A 23,202-nucleotide genomic window follows, 5' to 3' on the forward strand; every position below is an offset into this window, starting at 1 on the left:
TTCTCCCTCTCTCCGGGAGCTGCTCCTAGGCAAGGAAGGGGCTGCAAATCAAATTAAGCAAAGATTTTCTGCCTGTCACTCATAGGCCCTCTCTCCCCACCCAGCCTCACTTACATATTAGAACTGACTCTAGCAGGATAAAGTAGCTGCCTAGGTGGCTACACCATGACACCTTTCAATTAATGGGGTAGAGGCGACACCTACGATTGGGAGCAAAAACAACAGGGTTCTCAGCCCGGGCATCTCTATCCTTTCCAGCCTCAACTGACCCTTCTGTAACATGCCCATCTCTCCCTGCCTTCCTTACAAATGACTGTGAGAAGCAAATGGGTAAAAGGATGAGAAAACTGGTTAAAGGTTTGTTTCTGTTGTTGGTTTTTGTTTGTTTGTTTGTCTTGTTTTGCGGGGGTTTTTTGCAAAAATTAACTATTTCTGACCATCCGCAATTGTAGAGGGAGCCGGCAGTGGAGAGAGACTCCTGTAAAACAGCAGCTGAAGACGCGGAGCCTCCCCACCACCCCCTTGCAGCCCGCTCCCTCCTGACCAAGGCCTCTGGGATTTCAAGAGCTGGGTCCAGGCCTCCCTGTCTCCATCTCTCATCCAGCCCAGGCCTTCAGATGTCAGGGCGTCCTGATGCCAAGAAGCTGCCCCAGGAACCTGGAGGGGGTTGAGGGAGCTGCATGGAGACAGGCAGCAATTTCCCCGTACCTCGCCCTCGGTGATTTTCTTCTTGGACTTGAAACTGAGCCTCCTCCCCTCTCCCTGCTTTAATTTCTCTATTGATTTTCATTAAACTCTCCCCTTGGCTCCAGCACAGGGTGAACTAACTCCTTATTTGAAAAAATAAAACAAAAGGGAGGGGGTGGGAATAAAAGGACACTCTTTTGAAAGCAAGATTGTCTCTGGTCCTAAGCTGCAAGAGGCAATTACTAGAACTGTCTTGGAGGTTGTCTGAGGTTGTCTGAGCATTGGGCTTTGAGTGCCTCCCCCTGCTTGTGGCCGTAGATCTGTAGGTTCCCATCCCTCACCTCCCCAGCCCCTCACCTAGACCACAGTCCCCAGCCCAGCTCTGGTCCCCAGCCCCCTCCAACCTCATCACTGTCTGGCCCCATCCACGCCCAGTCCCTGAACCAGCAGTGCCCTGACCTTCCCTTAAGCCACTCAGGACACTTGCAACTCTGCCAGGGCCATTACAAAATCCCCGATACCCAGGCCCTTTGGGGGCAATGCAGGGTTTTCCCCAGACCAGCCTGGAAAGGTGGGAACAAACAGGCCAGAGAGGAAGAAAAGGAAACAGACCTGGGGAGAGTGCTTCCTCCCTGCAGGCCTATGCTGCAGACCCCACCCACATCATCACAATGCATCACCATAGCAGCCCCACAAAGGAGGTCTTAGTCCCATTTTGCAGAAGAGAAAGCCAAGGTTTGGAGAGGAGAAGTGGCTTGCTCCCTACCCCCCTTTCAGCCTCCCCTAAACCCTGCAGTCTTCCCCCCACCCACCCCCGGTAATGCCAGACCACCTTGCCAGCTCCAGTCCTCCAAGAAGGCAGCCCTGGCCAGTCTACCCTGACAGAACTAGTTCATCTGCATTGATTAGACCATGTGGCTCTGGGGCCCCCGCTCCTTCCCTGGCTCCTCTCCCTCCAGTGTCCTCCCAAGTGGGGTCCAGAGAACACTGCCTCCTCTTTGGAACTCCCCAAATTCGCTGAACACAGAGATCCTAAAAGAGTCCCTCTCCCTCTACCATCATCACAACTGCTTTCCCCTGGCCGCCTGGGAGCTCCTCCTTGGCCCTCCTGGGCCCAGCTCCACTGCATCCTTGGTGCTGACGGCACCAGCAACCCGGCAGAGGTGGGGCTTCCCGTCTGTGGTCTGACGACCCTGGTACAGCCCTTCCCACTGTCCGTACTGCTGGGCCTGTCCCTGTTTGGCCATCCCAGGAGGCAGGGAGCAGGTCTGCTTGTCTCTCCCCTCCAAAGGGGAATGAGGAGTGATTGTCCGATGAGGACACAGGGAAGGTGGGACAGACATACTAAAGGTTACTGACCCAGGGGAACGTGACAGTGGGGAGGGCGAGGCCGGGATGAACCAGACCTCCACAGGACAGCTCTGAGAAGAAAGAACGGAGCCTCCCAAGGCCCTTCAGACTCTTCCAAAGAGGCCCCTTGCTGGTGTTGACATCTTGCACCCTCCAACCCTGCTTGGCGGGTACCCATGTCTGCCACCTGCCCTGGCCAACACAAAGAACCTGGCTCCCAGGGAGCCATCCCTGTCGTCCCTACCTCAGAAGGGCCAGCTCTTCCCAGGGAAGCAAAGAGCAGGGATTTAGAACCAGCTAGACTTGGGTCGGAATCCAAGCTTTACATTCATGACAGCAGGAGCACAGTCTCCAAGTCTCAGTTTCCTCATCTGTCAAATGGAAGGGTTGTGAGGACTCAGGCTCCAGCCCCAGCCAACTTCTCCACGCTGTGCACTTGCACTTTGCCACACTTTCGACCAGGCCAGCCCCTCCTGCGGCACACTGGCCTCCCTCCTCCACCAGACCCTGACCTTCCATTCATGTTCAAAGTCCCAGCGATCAGCGTTGTACCTGCCACAGTCGTGATAGCTACTGTTTATTCAGCGCCTACTGTGTGCCAAGCATCATACTACTGCACATAGGTAGATGTTATTAGGCCCATTTTAGTGATCAAGAAACTGCACCTCTGAGAAGCTCAGCGAGTTGCCCAGGCTAACCAGCCCAAGCTCACAGGCAGAGGATCCGAGTTCAAACCCAGCACTGCCTGAGTCTCAGAGTCCCCGTCTCTCCACTGCATGGGCTGCTTCACAACAGACGTGTGACGACAGAACGAATTCGTAGAGTGAACCAGTGGTGGACTTCATGAGAGAGCAAGTGAGTGCGTGAGTTTAAAAGTACGTAAATGACAGACAGACAGACAGAAGGAAAGAGGTGACTTCCCGCGGGTGAATGAATGAGAGCACGACTGAACCTATGGCCACACAAGCCCCCAAACCCGACAAGGCTCAGGCATCACACAGCAGCACTCAGGATGGGGGCCGTGACCTGGCTACACCCCACACCTCCACCGGGGGCTGGGCGGGACCCAATGAACCCCTTCAAGGTTGGAGGGAAAGGAGGGGGCAGCCCCATGACAGAGATGAATTTCACCAAATCCAGCCTGTTTCTCACTGTCAATTAATTAAGCAAACCTCAGAGATGAAGCCAGGGCAGTAAATCAGGAGGGGGAAGGCTGGAACTCTGACATTATCTAGTTAGGCTGTGATCCGTGCCCGGCAAGTTGGCGGCTGGCAAGAGCCCTGGGGCACTGCACTCCCCAACTCCGCCTTGGCCAGCCTGTCACTCTGTGGTCTCCGCCGTCCAGTCTGGGTCTGGGCCTCTCCACCTTCCTAAACACTGGCAACGGCCGACCTCCCCGGACCCTCTGAGGCCAGCGCCAAGCAGCCTGGACCACAGAGGGTGGCAGATGTGGGCAGGACCCAGAAAGGGGGCACAGGTGGAGGGTGGGGGAGACGAAAGCCCTCTTGGGTGTCTCTCGAACTTCTCACAACTTTGGAAGCAACACGATGTGGAAGAAAAGAGTGTGGACACTGGACTCATAGTATGAGATTTTGAGTCCTGAGTCTACACAATGGTTAATAGCCCAGGCTGGCTCTGGCCCAGCAGAGCTGGAATTAAATCACTGCCTAGGCCACTGATTAGCTGTGTGCCCTTGAGCAAGTTGCTTCACTTCTCTGAGTCTCCTTTCCTTCTTCTGTAAACAATAGGGGCTAATAAGAGCATGGAATGTAGCTGTGGCACGGAATAAATGACCTGATGGAGAGGGGCTTAGCAAAGTGCTTGCCCTAAGGAAGTATTCCGTTTCTGCCAGTTATGGTCCTATTCATCATTGTCATGACATCTCATAACCCACTAGAACAGGGCTCAGCAAGCTGTGTCTATAAGTGACCAGACAGTAAATATTTCTGGCTATATGGGCTCTGTTGCAACTATTCAATTCTGCTATTGTAGTGTGAAAGCAGATACAGACGACACTTAAACAAATGAGCATAGCTGTGTTCTAATAAAACTTTGTGTACTGAAATTTGAATTTCACATAATTTTTCATGTGATACAAACTGTTAGTTTTCTTTGGATTTGTTTTTCAACCATTTAAAAATGAAAAAAAAAAAATTCTCATCTCATGGGCCATACGAAAAGAAGCAGCAGGCTGCAGTTGCCCCATGGCCATAATTTACCACCCCTGGACTAGAATGTAAGCCCTAAGAAGACAAAGTGTTTAGTCTGTTTTGTTCACTGCTATATTCCCACACTTAAAATAGTGCCTAGAAAATAGCAGATTATAAATATTTGCTGAATGAATGAATTACATGCTGTGTGATTCTATTCAAGAAGTCATTTCACCTCTCTGGGTCTCAATTTCTTCATTTGTACAATGGGGATGCTTTTAAAATTGAGATAAGCATCAAATGATATTAGAATCCCTATGGAGTCACTTTGCAAGCTCTATAACTGCTGTACAATGTAGTTTCTGCTTACGACCACCCAGGGGCCCTTCTCAGGGCAAGTCTCATTCCTATTCAGTGCCTGGCCCAGAGGAAATATCTCATGAGTGTTTGTATATCATAAACAATCTGACTTGGAGGTGGGGAATACCCAAGTAGGCCACCATCCACTATGTCAGCTGGGGGTTGGGGGATTAGGACATTAATCAGGAGTAGCAAGTTGGTCTGGGTTTAAAAGGCAGGGACTCCTGGGAGGCCGAGGCGGGAGGATTGTTCGGGGTCAGGAGTTCGAGACCAGCCTGAGCAAGAGTGAGACCCTGTCTCTACTAAAAATAGAAAGAAATTAGCTGGACAACTAACATATATAGAAAAAATTAGCTGGGCGTGGTGGCACATGCCTGTAGTCCCAACTACTTGGGAGGCTGAGGCAGAAGGATCACTTGAGCCCAGGAATTTGAGGTTGCTGTGAGCTAGGCTGACACCCCGGCACTCTATCCTGGGCAACAGAGTGAGACTCTGTCTCAAAATAAAATAAAATAAAATTCAGGGACTATTTTGGTGCTTTCAGAGTATCCTTTAAACTAGCAAGGCAGTGAGGCAAACTGGGTGTTGGACTCATGCAGACTGGGTCCAAATTTGGGCTCCAACTCTTACTAACTATGTGATTTTAGGCAAGTCACTTAAACTGTCTGAGAATTTATTTCCTTTTCTTCAAGATGGAGATATTAATAGTGCTCAGCTCGCAAGGTGTATTAATGAAGGGGCATACGTAATGGGCTAGCTCAGCACCTAGCACATAGGAAGCACTCAGACCATGAGCATCCCTTCCTCCTCTTGTTCAGCTGGGCAGGGTCTGATGTCCAGTCCAGGGCCAGCCCATCTGGCCTGGGAAAGATACATTAAAGCGCTCTGGCATTTGAGCAGCATCAGATAGGTAGAAGGAAAAATTGACTCCAGCCACCCCAGTTGCAGGTCTTCAAGCTCTAAACAAAAAAGCCCTGCTATTTTTCTTCCCTGAATTGAAAACTTCCTGCTGCACTGCAAACTCATGAAAGCCAAGCAATCTACTGCTCTTTGAGGACAGGCAATACCAAATCCCTTCTATTCTCTCCTCCCTTTCTCCCTGCCAACCAGACATGAAAGACGAGAAACAAACCCCATTTGGCCCCTTGGCCACTATCTAAGGAAGAAGTTTTACAGGAGAAGAGAGGAAATTATTCAGCACATGATGCTGAAGATGCTCAGTGCATTCCTTCATCAAGTCCATCTGTCTGTCTGTCTGTCTCTCTCTCTCTTGCCACTCACCCCACTCCTCTATTTTGGCATCCAAGGAAACACACCCATAGACATGTCTGCTCACACAATCAGACAGTGCACTGGAATGGAGAGAAGTGTCACTGGTTTCAGTCTTGGAAGACCTGAATTTGGCTCCTTATTCTTCTATTTCATGACTATATGACCTTGGGCAAATCATTTCCCTCCTCAGAGCCTACTTACGCATTGAGCAGCAGGACCAAGGCATGAGCATGGATCTCTCACCTCCAAATCCAGTGCTCATAGAAACCGGATATGAAGAGCTCCAGTGGGAAGGGGCACTCGGTCCAAAGAGCTGGCACCAGCTCCCATACTATCTTACATGTGACCTTTGGCAAATTATTTCTCCATTCTGATCCACGGCTTTCTCATCTGTAAAATGAGCAGATTCGCCATCCACTCTCCATCCTCAACTAAGAGCATCTTTAAGTCCATGATCCTAGAATTCTGCCCCAGTAATAAAAGAGGCAGGGGGGAAAGTAAGATGATCATGGGTCTAGGAGTCCAAGCCAAAGGGAGGAGGCTGGGGGTCCGGTGGGGTTATCTGAGCAGCCAGGAGCAGACTGCAGGACACGGACACAGAGGAAGGAGAGCAGTGTGCTTGCCCCATCCCCATTTAGAGCACTCACAGGAACAGACTCAGATCCAGCCCCAAATCCTGCCAGCACCACAACTGTACTAAGCCATACCAGGCATTTCTGCCTCTTTTTTATACAAATTTTCAGCATCTTGAAACTTGGTTGGGAAATCCCCAAACATTAGCTCAGCCTCCCCAGCCCGCCCAGCTACAGTCCCTCGGGGCCCATCTGCAGGTTCAGATCCTCAGCCCTGCGACCTGGGCAGGGGATGGGGGTGGCTGGAATTAGTCATGTGGCTCTAGACTGGGCTTGAGCTGAGGCACTAGAGCCTGTCAGGCCATCACATTCCTCCTCCAACTCCATCCTACCATATTGGCCCAGATGGACTTGAACTGGGGCTTCAGTCTCCCTCACCCAAGCATCTGGTCCTCAGTGGAGAGGAACCCCACCCGTTTGCCTAGGCACTCAGTGCCCACCCTGGTTGTGCCTGCTGCATCCCCCCAGGAGCTGCATCCTCTTCCTTCTGCTGGATTCCTGCTGTGAGTGAAGAACCTACCACCGAGAACCTCCACACCGCTGCCCCCGACTTGCCGGCCTCCTGCTGTCTTTCACCCACGGGACTCTCCTAGTTGGTCACCCCACCCAGGAGGTGCTGAGTCCCCCTCTGTGCCCTGCCTTTCCCCATCAGGCTCCTCAGTCCCCTTCCCTTCTGCCTTTTCATTAATTCCCATAGTCAAGATCCCAGCCACTCCATCTGGCACCTGGGAAAAGGAGGGACTCAGGGGCCACTATGAGGCCTGCCTCCACCCCCATCCGGCCCATGGACCTCAGGCACCATCAAGCCATCTGCCCTTACCTTCTCCAGCTGGTGGACACCCTCTTCCACGCAGCAGATGGAGGCCAGCGTGCGTAGCGCCTGGGGATACAAGCACCGGAAACTGTCCTGCCGGCAAACCTTGAAGAGTGCTACGACCCCACCCTCCTGCCAAGAAAAAGAAAATGTGACATGGCTTCACTGTGTGACCTTCCCTGGGGCTGACTCCAGAATAATTGGCATCCCTCATTCAGCAGATGTGCTTCCAGGTCCTCCCTCCCCACCCCCCACACACTTACATACAGGCTCACACATGCTACAGTGAAACACCGGCTCCAGAAATAATGTCACCCTTGATAGTCCAAGCTGGAAGTGGGATTGCCTGAATGCTTCTGGGGCTTGGTGGCAAGGGCCAAAGGCATATCTGCTAAGGCTGGGCATGAGGGGACAATGCCAGTCAACACAGTTCCCCATTCAACACAGTTCCCGGACACCTGGTGACCCCCTCTGAGCAGCTCCCATGGAGCGAGCCTGGAGTCCCAGGAAACAGGACCCCAGAACAAATCTGAGGCAGGTGGAGGGCACTGACTTGATGCCCAGGGATGCTTCTGGCTCTGCCAGCAATCCCCATGCTACTCCTCAGATCCCTCCAGCTACTGCAGGAGGCAGACAAAAAAAAAATTCTTTCTATCAGTATTATAATGTATTCCCATTTTGTGATGGAAAACTCTGAAGTCCAGATGGGTAAAATCATTTACCCTAAATCTACATTGTCATTGTTTTCAGTCCTTTACTCCTGTTTATAAAAGGAAGGGGGAAAAAAACCCTTTCGGAACAATCATCGAGCTCTTAAATGTGAGCATGTGGTCTTCCTTTTGCAAGAGCTGTCTATGGAAACTTCTTTACAGTGGAGTGTTCACCACCCGGCAAGAATCTGGGAGTGAGGAGCTCTCCTCAAGGTACCTGATAACTAGTCATATTATTCTATAGTAGTCACTAGAGTCCACCTTAGCTCTGGGAGCAAAATGAGAGAGCCAACAATCACCAAGGGGCCTCATCATGGAGCCCCACAAACCAGTGGCAACTCTACCCTGGGCAGCCAGAGCAAGAGAAACTGAGTACTCTGCATCTGGCTTTGCCTCGCTCTTTCCATCTCCCCTTCCCTGAATTGTAGCAGTAAAGAATGCCAGAGCAACCGATCTGAACTGGGCCTCTAGGGCACTCGTCTTTAACCTCATCACTCCTGGGTCTAATTAGGCGCATTGCACCTGTTTCCAAAACTGAGCAAAATGTTATAGGAAGAAGGTGAGTTTAGCAAAATATCACCCTCTATCAGATTTTTGAGAACTCTGTCAACAAAAACTATGCAGAGCACCTACTATGTGCAGGGCTTTGTTCTGTGTGCTGAGGATGCAGTAGCAAATTACTGAAAAAATAATGAACGAGCAATTGGAAGAGGAAGCAACGACCACTACGGCCCAGCACAGGTTCACCAAAATAGCTCAATCCCAGGTCTTCCCTTTCCATACACCCCAAAAAGATAGGCTCCTGGGCCCTTTTCATTGCCACTGATCATTGCAGAGACCAAGACAAAGGTGTCCAATTCTGGGGGAGGGGACACTTTCTGACATTTTATAATCAGCTAAGAATGATTGTAAACTTTTATATTCCTACTTCCTCTTGGAGTGGTTGACTTGATGTCAAGGGGGCATATCTTAGGGCTGGTAAATTCATTCATGCATTCAAAAATACTCGTGATTTATTACATGCCAGACACTGTGCTGGGCACCAAGCAAGACTGCCTCAGTCCCTGTCCTTACTGAACTCATGATCTGGCAAGGAAGGCAGACAATTATAAAAGTAGGTACAAAACTGGGTGGAGGTGCAATAAAATGGGCTTGGGTGCGGGGGTTAAGGGAGCACAAAGCAGGACCCCTAACTCTTGGGGGTACAATAATCTGGGAGGGGTTTGTCGAAGGGTCAGACAGAACCACCCTGATGTTACACACACATCATTACTCCAATAAAAATATGTCTGGCATGAGACAGACACCTACCCCTCTGGTTCCTTGTTCCACAGTCCTTCCCCCCTGCTTCCCTGTTTCCCACAGCTCCTGGGACATCTGCATGAGGGATGCTCATAGAGACCTCACTCAGAGAGTCACTGAAGCAAAACCAAGTTACTCTTTAAAATGAGAAGAAAAGAAATGGAGTCCTAAACTCTCCTCAGCCAGCCCTGCTGGTTGTTAATAGCCTCTTTCCAGATGTAAATATATGTACATATATACAGATGTGTATTTATACATGTGTGCTTATATTTATAATCATATATAGTATAAATATCATTTCTATATATATGTAGACAGAGAGATTGTTAGATGATTGACGGATAGATATTTACATCTGGAGCAGACAATGAAGAAACAGTGCCAAAGACCATGAGGCCAAGAGCCAGAGTGGATGTGGCAGCCCTCCTGTGGCTCAGGAGGCACTGAGCCCAGCACAGCTATATTTAGGCCCCTGCATGCATTTGCACTGGATTCTCATTATATCTTCCCAAGCCTGTGAAAAATGGCCTTCCTAGCACTTTTATCTGATGGGAGAGGAAGGGGGAAATTCCTGAATCCAGACTAAGGAGATTCTAGTCCAAATGCTCGCTCTGCTGCTGGCTCACTTTGGCTAAAAATGGGGTATGACAGCTACATGATTGGGCTGTTGGGGAGCAATTGAATTAACCTATGTGGAAGGCCCTAGTACCCAGTTCTGGCCAGTGGGGTGGGGTCAGGCTATGGAAGGCTTCCTGGTTAGGAGAGTGTCTCGCGCCCTCATGAAACCCTCATGAACTCCGAGGGCTGGGATATGTGAGAGAGGAGAGCAGGCAGGAGCCACAGAGGAAGTAAGATGGAATGGTCTCGTGGACCACTCTGGAGCCCCCATTCAAGATCCAAGAACAGCACTCATCCTAGAGTAAAGCTGGGAATCGCCTAAGCTAGCAGAATCACTGTTGGCTGTAGCTTGTTTAATTTTATAGAAAGCTCTGGGCTCAGAGCCCAGCTATATAACAGCATGAATTATTCAGACAGACTGGGGATGAGCTGTCATTAAGCTGGAAGAGACCACTTGCAGGGTGTGTGGGCTGGCGGTGAAGAAATAACAGAGGAGCTGGGGGTGATTCTGATGAGGCACTGGGGAGTTTTCTGTGTTCTGCACTGCGGAAGGGATGGAGTCTGTCACCATCGTCATAGGGAGGACTGGGCTTATCCTTTGGTCTTCAGAGGAATACAAGAGGCTGAGAGGACAGACCTCAGACAGGCTGGCTGCCCAAGCTCCCTCTGGGAGGCAGCTCAGATAGATGAAGGACCCAAAGAATGACCACAGTGGGCCCCAAAGAAGTAGGTGAGGACCTTCCCCACGTCTGTCACCACATTGGCACCTCTACTGAGCATCCAAGGTGAGGATGCTGTGCAGGGCATGCCAGGGACTCTCAGCTCCTGCATCTCTGCCAGGACCAGAAGCCCAAACACAGCGAGTCTGCTGGGGGACCTAATCTCACCACCTTCTAGGCTGGAAAGATGGGAGTCCTCACTGAATCTTCTCTCTGCTTCAACCCTCCATCCACTCTCCATCCCTAGGACCAGAGACATAGAATGTTGAGATTGAGATTCTGGAGTCTGTAGACCTGGTCAAAATCCCAGCGATGCATTAATATGTGTGACCTTGGAAAAATTATTTACATTCTTTCTGAACCTCTGTTTCTTCATCTTAAAAGTAGGAATTATAATTATAACATATCAAAAAACTGTGGGAGCATCAGATGAGATCACGAATGGTAAGCTTAGCACAGTGCTTGAGTAAAAAATGGACGTGGAATGTGGGTGGGAGGAAGAGGGTGAGAAGCAAGGAAGGTAGGAGGAAGAGGAGGAGGTGATGTCGAAAGGCAGTTCAGAACAGTAGCCAAGAGCATAACCTTTGCTGCCAAACAGTCAAGTTCAAATTCCAGTTGTCACTCATGAGCTGTTGACTTTCTCATGGTCTCAGTTCCCAGACCTGTAAAACGGGGGCATACACTGTCTACCAGAGAGGACTCTTAGGCGGTTTAACTATGTTATTATGTCTAAGCCCTCAGAACATTATCTGACACATAGTAGGTGCTGTACAGATGTTTATTTTTTTTTATCACTCCTGCTACTACAGCTATCATCATCACCATCATCATCAAAGTTGGCCACTTCCAGCTTCAGAAATCTCAGATTCTCCCATTTGCTCCTCAATGCTGCCAATGCACCCTAACCCTGACCTTTGACAGCCAAGCTGATCATGTGCAGTGCACCAGGAGCAGAGAAAGAAGAAGTAACGATTAAGAGGGAAACAGATTTGTTGTGGCAGGAGTTTTGCCTGGAAAGGGAAGGACTCTAAATCTTAGCCAACTGGGCTGGTGACATGGAAAGAGCACTGACTCCAGAGCTGAACAAATCTGGTTTCAGGTGTCAGCTGCTCAAGATAGTCAACCTCTGTGAGTCCTGGAGTCCTTATCTGTAAAACAGGGTCACTGATACCCATCTCAGAGGGGTGCACATGGAGGAGATATAATAACTATATCAGAAGTGCCAGCACAGGGCCTGGACACATAGGAAGTCACCAATAAATAGTAATTCTTATTGCTCTTGTTAATATTCAGTGTGATTCATGTATTTTCTTGACAGGCTCTAGTGGGGTGTGCCGATCTAACACACAAAGGATCATTCCAAATCTTTAAACAGCTACTAGACATGGTTCTTGAGAGCCCAGTGCTTGTGTTGGGGTGTGAGGAATAGATGAGCAACTGAGGAGGGGGTGGAATAGGTGAGGAGCCTATAGAGAGAAAGGGAGGAAGTGGTGACTAAATGTAGAAAATAATTCACCTTAACCTTCTGTTTAAAAATGAGGTAGGATAGAATTAAAATTGCATCCTTACTTTCCACATAAAAACAGCAGGAAAGTTAGGCAGCATGGTATATTTGGAAAGTCTCATAAATATCATATGGCCTCCTCAGGTTGCAAAGGAGAAGGTAATGCCCTAGTGGCCTGGCCAACCTTGCCAGTGAGCTAATGGCACAGCAGGGACAGGAGCTGCCCTCTGGTCCCAATGTAAGACTGTCTCCCCTGCTTTCTACCACTGGAAATGTTTGGGATCAAAGTTTAATCAGAGGTAAGGCCTGGTCCCAACAGGAGACTAACTCTGTAGGAGGCCAAACATCATCTTGGCTTATACCCAAATGCATGTTCCCTCTCTGCTCTCCAGAAAGTAGAGCACAAATGCAGGCAAGTGGTATGAGCTGTTTATATCAAGCAACACATGGAGACAGACCTTGAGTACCCACACTCTGCAATAGAGTACCCAGAGCTTCAGAGCCTGTGCCCAGCAAAGTTTCCTTGCCAGGAAACTTCCAAGGCCTGTTCTTTCCAAAACATAAAATACCTTCACATGAATGGCTCACACTTCCATTCCGAAGAGGTCCTTGCCCCATCCAGACCTCAAATCCACACAGGCAACCCAAATCCAGCCAGTGCAACTCATTTTGAAATGGAAAAATCTTTGTTATGCCAAAAGAAATTTAGCTAATTACTGTTTCAAGTTAATCATTAAACTGACGTTGAGTTCATTTCAAACCCAGAGGTTTGAGCAGTTCTCTGTTCCCGCATAGCACCAAGACAGACCTCTGCAGTCAACGCTCTTGACCAAGCTGAATGATTGAGTCACAGAATGCTTGGAGAGGACAGACCCAGTGCTACCCTCTCCATCCCTTTGCCCGAATACCACCACAAGCTCCTCAAGTTAAATTGTTCCTAAATGACTCCCAAAGAGAGTAATGTGTCCTCAACCCAAGTGGCACACTAGGACCCTAGAGCGTCACTGCCGAATTCTACCAAACATTCAGAGAACTAATACCAATCCTACTTAAACTATTCCAAAAAATTGAAGAGGAGCAGATACTCCCAAATTTTTCTACCAGGCCTGTGTCACCCTGATATGAAAACCAGACAAAGACACAACAAAAAAAGAAAACTATAGGCCAATATCTCTAATGAACACAGATACAAAAATCCTCAACAAATACTAACAAACAAAATTCAATAACACATTAAAAAAATTATTCATTATGATCAAGTGGGATTTATCCCAGGGATGCAAGGATGGTTCAAAAATCAATCAACATGGTATGTCATATCAAAAGAACTAAGGACAAAAACCATATGATCATTTCAATTGATGCTGAAAAAGCATTCAATAAAATTCAACATCCCTTCATGATAAAAACTCACAAAAAACTGGGTATAGAAGCAACATGATAAGAGCGATATATGACAGACCCGCAGCTAATAGCATACTGACTAGGGAAAAACTGAAAGCACTTCCTCTAAGATCTGGAACAAGACAAGGATGCCCACTTTCACCATTGTTATTCAACATAGTGCTAGAAGTTCTAGCTAGAAAAAATCAGACAAGAGAAAGAAGTAAAGGGCATCCAAATTGGAAAAGAAGTCAAATTATTCTTGTTTGTAGACTATATAATCTTATATCAAAAGAAATCTAAAGACTCCACCAAAAAAATATTAGAACTGATAAATTCAGTAAGGTTGTAGAATACAAAATCACCATACAAAAATCAGTAGCATTTCTATATACCAACAGCAAATAATATGAAAAAGAAACCAAGAAAGTAGTCCCATTTACAATAGCTACAAATAAAATAAGATATCTAGGAATAAACTTAAGCAGAGAAGTTAAAGACCTCTATAACAAAAACTACAAGACATTGATGAAAGAAGTTGAAGAGGATACAAAATTTGGAAAGATATTCCATGTGCATGGATTAGAAGACTCAATACTGTTAAAATGTCCATAATATCCAAAGCAATCTACAGAGTTGATACAATCCCCATTAAAATACCAATGACATTCTTCACAGAAATGCAAAAAATAATCCTAAAGTCTATATGGAACCACAAAAGACCCAGAATAGCCAAAGCCATCCTGAGCAAAAAAAACAAAACTGGAGGAATCACATTACCTGATTTCAAATTATACTACAGAGCTGTGGTAACCAAAACAGCATGTTACTGGCATAAAAACAGATACATAGACCAATGGAACTGAATAGAAAACCCAAAACAAAATACACACATCTATAGTGAACTTATCTTCGACAAAGTTGTCAAGAATATACAGTAGAAAAAGGACAGTCTCTTCTATAAATAGTGCCTGGAAGGCCAGGCGTGGTGGCTCATGCCTGTAATCCTAGCACTCTGGGAGGCCAAGGCAGGTGGATTGCTCAAGGTCAGGAGTTTGAGACCAGCCTGAGCAAGAGCGAGACCCCGTCTCTACTAAAAAGAGAAAGAAATTAATCAGACAACTAAAAATATATAGAAAAAAATTAGCCGGGCATGGTGGCACATGCCTGTAGTCCCAGCTACTCGGGAGGCTGAGGCAGGAGGATCACTTGAGCCCAGGAGTTTGAGGTTGCTGTGAGCTAGGCTGATGCCATGGCACTCTAGCCCAGGCAACAGAGCAAGACTCTGTCTCAAAAATAAATAAATAAATAAAATTTATAAAAAAAAAAACAGTGCTGGGAAAATTGGATATCCACATGCAGAAGAATGAAACTAAACCCTTATCTCTCACAATACATAAAAATCAAAACAAAATGGATTAAAAACTTAAATCTAAGACCTGAAACTATAAAATGACTAAAAGAGAACATTGGGGAAATACTTCAAAACATTGGTCTGGACAAGGACCCCCAAAGCACAGGCAACCAAAGCAAAGTTGGACAAATGGGATCACATCAAGCTAAAAAGCTTTTGTACAGTAAAGGAAACAATCAAAAAAGTGAAGAGACACCCCACAGAATGGGATAAAATATCTGCAAACTACCTGTCTGACAAGGGATTAATAAGTAGAATAGATAAGGAGCTCCAACAACTCAATAGGATAAAATCAAATAATCAAATTAAAAAATGGGCAAAGGATCTGAATAGACATTTCTCAAAAGAAGATATACAAATTTCCAATAGGTATATGAAGAAATGCTCAACATCATTAGTCAGCAGTGACATGCAAATCAAAACTACAATGAGATATCATCTTGTCCCAGTTAAAATGGCTTTTATTGAAAAGATAGGCAATAACAAATGCTGGCGAGGATGTGGAGAAAGGGGAGCCTTCACACGCTGTTGATGGAAATGTAAATTAGTGCAACCAATATGGAGAACAGTATGGAGGTTCCTCAAAATACTAAAAATAGAACTACTGTATGACCCAGGAATCTCACTGCTAATTATATATCCAAAAGAAAGGAAATCAGTATATCGAAAAGGTATCTACACTCCTATGTTTATTGCAGCACTATTCACAATAACCAAGATTTGAAATTAAGGTAAATGTCCATCAATGGATGAATGGATAAAGAAATTATGGTACATAAACACAATGTAATACTATTCAGCCATAAAAAACAATGAAATCCTGCCATTTGCAACAACATGGATAGAACTGGAGAACATTATGTTACATGAAATAAGCCAAGCATGGAAAGAAAATCTCTCATGTTCTTCCTCATATGTGGGGGCTAAATATTAAAATAATTGATCTCATGGAGACAGAGAGTAGAGTGATGGTTACCAGAGGCTGACAAGGGTAGCAGGGAGGGGAGGAAAAAGTGGGGATGGTTAATGGGTACAGAAATATAGTTAAATAGTTAAATAGAATGAATAACATTTGACAGCAAAACACAGTGACAACTATCAGCAATAATTTAGGGTGTCCTTTAAAATAACTAAAGGAGTAGAATTGGAATGTTCCTAACATAAAGAAATGATAAATGCCTGAGGTGACATATACCTCAATTACCCTGATTTGATTAATTCACATTATATGCTTATATCAAAAATCACATGTACCCTATAAATATATACAACTATTATGTACCCATAATAATTAAAAATTAAAATATATATATATATAATAGAGCCAATATATGTGAATTGCCTTCCAATATATATGAATCTAGCCTGAGTTAAAATGTCTGTAGGGAGTGCCACACTATCTTTGCATTTCTCAAATACACTGAGAGCTTGCATTAAAATTGGAGGACGTGAGAGAAGGGAGATAGGGGAGCTCACTAAAAATTCCCCATACCCAGTGAATCTGTTTCTGGCCATAGAATAAGCCATTGGATGCTCAACAGCCCGTCAGGGACCCCTAGAGAAGTTAGGGGTTAAATCAACCTCAGATCCCTCCCAACTCTCAGAGATTTTGAATCTATGAATTTGTCACTTACTCATTCAACAAACATTCTTTGAGACCTGCTTTGTGTAGGCATTGCACTAAGTATACAGCGATGATTCAGATGTTTCTGTCCTCAAAAAGCACACAGCTGAAAACATGCAACAGAATAGAATATGGTAAGTGCTGAGACAGTGCCTGGTACTCTTTATAGACACCACAGGTGGGAGAGTGTCTGAAAAGCAATACAGAAAAATGCAGTGGACCGTGGAGCTAAGCAAGAGTTTTCCAAGTGGCGAACGAGAGAAGGGCATTCATACCACAAAGATAAAAGGTGTGAAGGTCATGACTCATAACCTTGCTCATCAAGAGCTACCAGGAAAAGAAGAGTAACACAAAGCTGGGAAAGGACAAGGCCAATGGGAGATGATGGCACTTTGAGAAGAGCATGTGGACTTCTCAGAGGGATCCAGCCCCACCCACAATGAGACTGACAACCACCTTGGGGTCTCAGCCAGCTCAAACACATCTGGGGAAGGCAGTCCTCTGCCCTTCCCTCAGACTAGTGGCTGGGATAGCCACGGCCACCCCAGCCCAATGGCTAGAGTGTAGAACACATACTGTAGAGCCAGGGGAGAGAGGGAGGTTATCTCTGGTCTCCCTGCAGCCTGGCGAGGGAGAAATGGATAGGAAGGCTAAAAAGGAATATGCAAACAGAATTGAGATGAATTACTTAAATCAAGCCTGCTTTGCAATTTAACTGGCATTCTTTTCCCTTGTATTTCTCCGGCAAGTCCTTGCATTTTGTTTTGTTTGGAGATTTGTACAGCCTCCCTTTTTGTGAGGAGTAGGACAGCTTAGCAGTAGCACTGCTTAGGACAGGCAGTGACTGGGTATATTTTGGAGCCTATGTTGTCTTGATGCCTGCTGAACACTGGCCAGTGCCCTTAGTGACAAAATAATGGAAGGCCCAGATTCTCCTCCTGCTTTTCCAGGGCTCACAGGAAGATGCTGAGGTTCTTGAGACTCCAAAGGGGACACAAAAAGAGAATAAGGGCACTGGATGGGACCCTTGAGAACAAATGCTTCTGAATTTGAGGTGAAGGTCATTTTGCAGACCTATTTCTCCTGAAAATACTACTGTTAATTATTATGGGGTGTAGGTTGTTACAGTGACAGCTTTAAGAGATGTGGGTGGGGGCTTAACCTATGTAGACGAGTCTCTATATGAAAAAAATTTCCTTCAAATTGGGTTTGAGACATTTCCATATCTTACATCCGTGGTGTCAGGGCGCCACATAAGGTTATTCAATCTTCTAAAATGCGATACGTCAGATGGTCTTTGTATCCACTGTATCATCCTGTGGACACGAGGGATACCACAGCCACCAAGAAGGAACGGATGTGAGGAGATGGGGAAGGAAGGTTGAGATTTATAACAGACACCACAAAAAGAAAGACAGTATAAGCTCTGGGGTTAACAGCTTTTTGTCTCAAGTGGGAAATGAGATCAGAGGGGCAAGCTACCTATTAAAGATGAAGACACTAAGACCCAGATAGGACAGGTGACTCTCCCAAGGTCATGAAGCAAGCTATGCTAGAGCCAAGACAGACCTCCTGAACCAGCTGTTCCCACTGAAAAAACGAGCTTCTTTCTTCTTTCCCCATCCTGCCATTTTGGCCCATAACCACAAAGCTCACCTTGGCTATGATGCGGCACAAGGGCGCCCCCTCCTGGGTCAGGCTGAACAGGTTTCCTGTGGTGGACTCCATGGTATAGATATTGTCTGAGGCATCAATTTTTCTCACCAGTGCCTAACAAGAGAGAGAAAAGTCAGCTGGTTACTCACCCTCCTATGCTCTGTGATCATCTTATTACAGTGGTTCCTAATACCATACTCCTAATAGCCCCTCTGGAATCTATAATCCTGCCCCATCCACTGCCCCTCTGTGGGGGCAATGAAGTTCCAGGTTTGGGAAAGACATGAGTCAGGGTGAGGTCTCAGCTATATGTCAGAGATATGAAATAATTTCAAACCCTTTGAGGCATGGGCAACAAATTTGCCCTGCCCCAGCCAATCAGAAAATCAGCTCTCAACATTGATAGGCTCAGTAAATACCATTTTGTTGTGCTCCTGGCTCCTAATACAAACAGAAATTGGCAGTTAAATAAACAAACCATCAGGATGAAGTTGAAGCAACCAGTGAGTTGCTACAGCTATGACCAAAAAATGTACTCATTTTGCATGGTGATTAGCCAGTGGTGAGCTCCAGTTGAGTGATGGGTTCAGAAGTTAAGTCGGGAGAAGCACTCGATAGTAGTTTACTGCCTGGTGGACATTTACTGGGACAGTTGCACTCCACAGCAGCTTACTGCTTGGCTGTACAGCCAGGCCAAAACAGCAACACTGGAATCCTATCAAAGGGTGGGTGATTCAGTGAAGAATGCCATACTGATCAAGGCTGAAGGAGCTAAGGCTAGTGGTGAGAGGGGCTGGGAATGACTGAACATACGACCAAGGGAAGCCCAGGGAGGAAAACAAATGGAAGATTCATTAACAAATAAGATATGAAGATTATTCCTAGAAAAGTTAAGCTAATTTCTGGGAAAAAGTCTTTCATGTATCTTGAAACCACTTCATAATCAGCTATTTGCTTTGGAGCATTTGATTCATTGATTATAAATAATTCCTACCTGCTGATTAATGCCAGTTGCTCAAGTTTGTCCTGGGAGGTGTGGAGATAGAGAGTGGGGGGAGCTGCCTTTGAGGGCTTCTCACAGGAAGCTGGGTGCCGTGAGCTGCCACTTGTTAGTTTCAGTTACCGTGTTTATTTTAAAATATTAAGACTGGTTTGTTTTTAATTAAACACTGGTGTTACAGAAAAGAGCAATTTAGACACTTAAGAGCAACACTTAGAGCAACTGAGCCTTTCTTTGCCTCAGTTTCCTCATCTATAAAATGGTATAAGTAACAGTGTCTATCTTTTAAGGGGGTTGTACCCTTTCTTAAGGTTGTCAATATATACATAAAGGACTTCTAAAGATACCTGCCAAGTAGAAGCAAAATAAAATTGTTAACAGTTATGATTTTGTGATCTTGAGCAATTGAGATAAACTCCCTACACTTCAGTTTCCCCATTTGTAAAATTATTACAATTAAGGAGGTTTGAGGCTCAAGACAAATGGTTCTCCCTTTTTTCTTCTTTATTCAAAATCACGGAATTCTTCACACACACAGCATGCTACTCCTCCGTAGAGCAGTCTAAAATTAAGTATGTGTTTAATCAAACTATGTTAAATACAAAAATTATTCTCTAAGTTGATAGATACCTCTTGTGAGAGATTCAACAAAAGGTAAAATTAATAACCAAGATTTGTCACTACAAATCTCTGTAATGATCACACTTCTTAGAACCCTTCCCCATCGTTACCGTAAGCAGCCACACATGTGATGCTAACGCTCACATGAAAATGCAGATTTCATATATTGGGGTCCTGTACCTAAATGATAATTACCTAATGTTCCTGATTAGTGTTTGCACTTGAAGCAAATTAACATTACATTAAACAATTCAAACCCAATGTCTTTTGCAATCAGCTGCTAATATTAGACCATTTAAATCGGAGAATAATTTCATGTTAATATCTATACACATATATACAGTAATTACACCTCAGCTATGTCTCGTGAATCAGATCTCTGACAAAGGAAAGTTGTAAGCATCCTTTCGACGACATAAATCTGTGATACAAGATTAAAGGTGCCACTGAAATCTTCAAGGCCCTAAATATCACAATTATGTCAGAACTGGATGGAAGGGGCCTCAGAAATCTCTTGTCCAAACCTCATTTCACAGTCAAGGAAACTGAGACATAGTCATGACCAAGGTCACACATGTGATCCAGGGTGAAGCTGGGCCCTGACCCCTGTGAATCCAACTTTCCGTTTTTAAAAGTTGGTGAATCCATTCCCTTGAATGATGGTGGCAGGACCCCACCTGGAAGAGTGGAGCTGGAAGCCTCAAGGCTCTCACTAAATAGGGAAGTGGTTCTCCCTCCCGGCGGCTTCCCATCCACATCCAGCACTGTGTGGTGTGGTGGTAACCAGAGCTCCTGCAGCTAGAGGCATAGCTGACTGGGGACCCTGCTGCTGCTGTCCCTCTGGATCTCCCCTGTGCTCTTGCCAAGGCCACAACTCTCCTGAGCCACTCCCAGCTGTGACTGAGCACAGCAGGACTGCGGGACCTCTAACAGGTGAGTTTGGCTGATTCCCTGTAAAAGCTTCTTCCTCCTTTTCTTTCTCAGATGTCAGACCTGCAGCGTGGCTTTCCATGCCTGCTTCTGCTTCCCCTGCTTCCTGCTTCACAGGAGTCGCCTATCTAATCCTATCACAGTGACTTCTTCAAAGCGATGCAGTCAAAAAAGTCAAGTTTTTTTTTCTTCAGGAAATCATGGAGAAATTAGAGAAGTTTCAAAAATATGCCTCACTCTGTATTATGAGAAGAGTGGTGAAAGAATGAAAACAAAATTAAGGAAGATAGACTTAGGCTGAATAACAAATATTTTCTTAAAAGACAGACTAGGCAGATATGAAACAAACAAACAAAAAAATAAGATCTTTGTAGCGCAGGAGAAAGGGATAAAAAGAAGGTAAGGAGATGCATGCAGTCTAACTGCTCTACATAAGGCATTAGAAAAGAAGGATGTATTTTTAATCATTCCTCCATCAGAAAGAGTGACTGCAACCCAGGGAAATCTATCAGAAGGGAGTTAAACTCTCAAAGAGCAGGCTGGAATGAGTCTCTCAGAAGGAGCCAGGGAAATATTGGGAAGCCCCTTCCTAAAGCCCTAGATAGAGTCCATACTTAGACATCTATGCAAAGGGGTTGCATAAAATGTGGGCAGACTTGACAGGGTAGTAGATTACAGATGGCTACCAATTCTTTTCTACTCCTCCCATAGACAGATGAGTTCTAATTCTCCTCCCCTTGAGTCTAGTTAGCCTTAGAGCCTTGCTTGACCAAAGAAGCCAGCACCTGGCAAAAGCGATGTCCTAGGATTTTCAAGGCCAGATCATAAGAAGTCTTGAAGCTTCCACCCCCGGCCTCTTGGGACACTGTTTTGGGAGCCCTGGGCTGCCAGGTAAGAAGTTTGATAGCTCTCAGACTGTCATGCTGGAAAAGCCATGTGTAGGATCCCTGTCAACCCTCTCCACACTGCGACCAGCCTTGCAGCCACCACTCCAAGGCACCAGAAATGTGAGTGAAACTGTCTAGGACTCTGAACCATCTGCCGGCTGAACATTACCTCTATTGATGCCACATAGAATGGAAGAATCACTCAGCCTAGCCCTCCCTGCTTAAATTCTTGACCCTTAAAATCATGAGATATAATAAATACAGTTGTTGTTGGATTTTTTTTCATTATGCTTTAAGAGAGCTCTGGAACATAAGAAAAGACTACAGAAATCAGCATGAACTATTCGAATGATTACTGTATAAATTTCCAGCTGACAGTTTTTGGAAGTGGGGATGTAGCATTTCCTGTGTCCTAAGGGAACATTCTGGAGAAATGCATGAATTAGGACTCTGAGGGAAAGCACATAAAGACTGGGCATACTGAAGAGAAAATAATAGTTGAATCCAGGTTTGGATTAGCTATTCATCAGATGAGAAAATACCTCCTGGGTGGGAATACCCAATTTAGGAAGGTAAGTGTGGATAAGATCCATTAGAACTGGAGGCTTTTGGCAGACCCAGAACATAACTGATTTTATTTCTCTATAAGGGAAATTGCCAAGTCTAGAAGCGTTTGCTGGAAAAACAGAAGAATGTGCTAGAAAGCAAATGGAAGTAAAGCTGCTCAGATCTAGTTGCTACATTCACTCTGTGAGTTGGAGAAGGAAAGAGACCCACGTGAAAAGGAGTGTAAACCCTTAGAAACTGAACTGAGTCTCTCTGAAAGGAGGAGGAAATTAACAGGAAAGAGAACACCGGAGGGATAGTTCATTACTGCAAAAAAAGATGTAGCAGAAAGAAATACTACTCAAGGCTGGAATATTCAAAAGGCATAGAAAGATGCTATTTTGAGAAGCACCTGGCAGAGGGACTGGTTCTCTCCAGGACTATGGGGTCAGACATCAGGAACATCAGTAGTGGCCTCAGTTCAGGTATCTGCTGAGGGTGATTCTTTCAATGCAGCGAGTGCAGGAAAACCTCTCTAGCAGGTAGGGGTCTTAAGGACTAGGCAATTCTCTAGAGTACGAGGCAGGGACCATAGCCATCATTATATAGAACTAGAAGTACCTCTGTATCCTATGTCAAAAGAGTTTTTTCTTATTTAGCCCTAAAAAAAAATCTGAAAAATATGTGACTCTTTGCACATTTTCAATTTGGTAGCTAAAATTGTATACCATAAGTTTAAAAAACAAAGTTGGAAAGAATGTAATTTCCAGCAGATTGTAAATATTGACATAAAGTAAAATCATTACATCACTCTTTCAGATGTGTTCAATGGAATCTAAATACCAAAACAACTTGATACCAGCATGATCTATTTAAAACTGCATGAATAATCTCTTTCTTTAACATTTTGCATCTTTTCTTTTCATCATTAAATTTATATTCCTGTTTCAATTTTCCCTCAGAATTTTACCTTAATGAAATACATTTAAGTTTTAAAGTGTTTTATTGATCACCCTTATCATG

At 45.4% G+C, this 23,202-nt stretch overlaps 1 protein-coding gene across 3 annotated transcripts in view; it reads right to left on the reverse strand.

Moving 5' to 3' along the window:
• Nucleotides 1-23,202, reverse strand: part of INSC (inscuteable homolog (Drosophila)) — a 135,711-nt gene that overhangs the window by 35,000 nt on the left and 77,509 nt on the right. For 2 of the 3 annotated variants that reach the window (XM_012654258.1, XM_012654259.1), the window contains 2 exons: nucleotides 18,196-18,309; nucleotides 7,272-7,397 (listed from right to left, as the gene is read on the reverse strand). In XM_012654258.1, coding sequence (XP_012509712.1) covers nucleotides 7,272-7,397; nucleotides 18,196-18,309 — 240 coding nt within the window. The remainder of the gene's footprint in view (nucleotides 1-7,271; nucleotides 7,398-18,195; nucleotides 18,310-23,202) is intronic. The other variant, XM_012654260.1, reaches the window with a different exon arrangement.

The sequence above is a fragment of the Propithecus coquereli genome, unplaced genomic scaffold, assembly GCF_000956105.1.
Source record: "Propithecus coquereli isolate 6110/MARCELLA unplaced genomic scaffold, Pcoq_1.0 Scaffold44, whole genome shotgun sequence".
Taxonomy (NCBI): domain Eukaryota; kingdom Metazoa; phylum Chordata; class Mammalia; order Primates; family Indriidae; genus Propithecus; species Propithecus coquereli.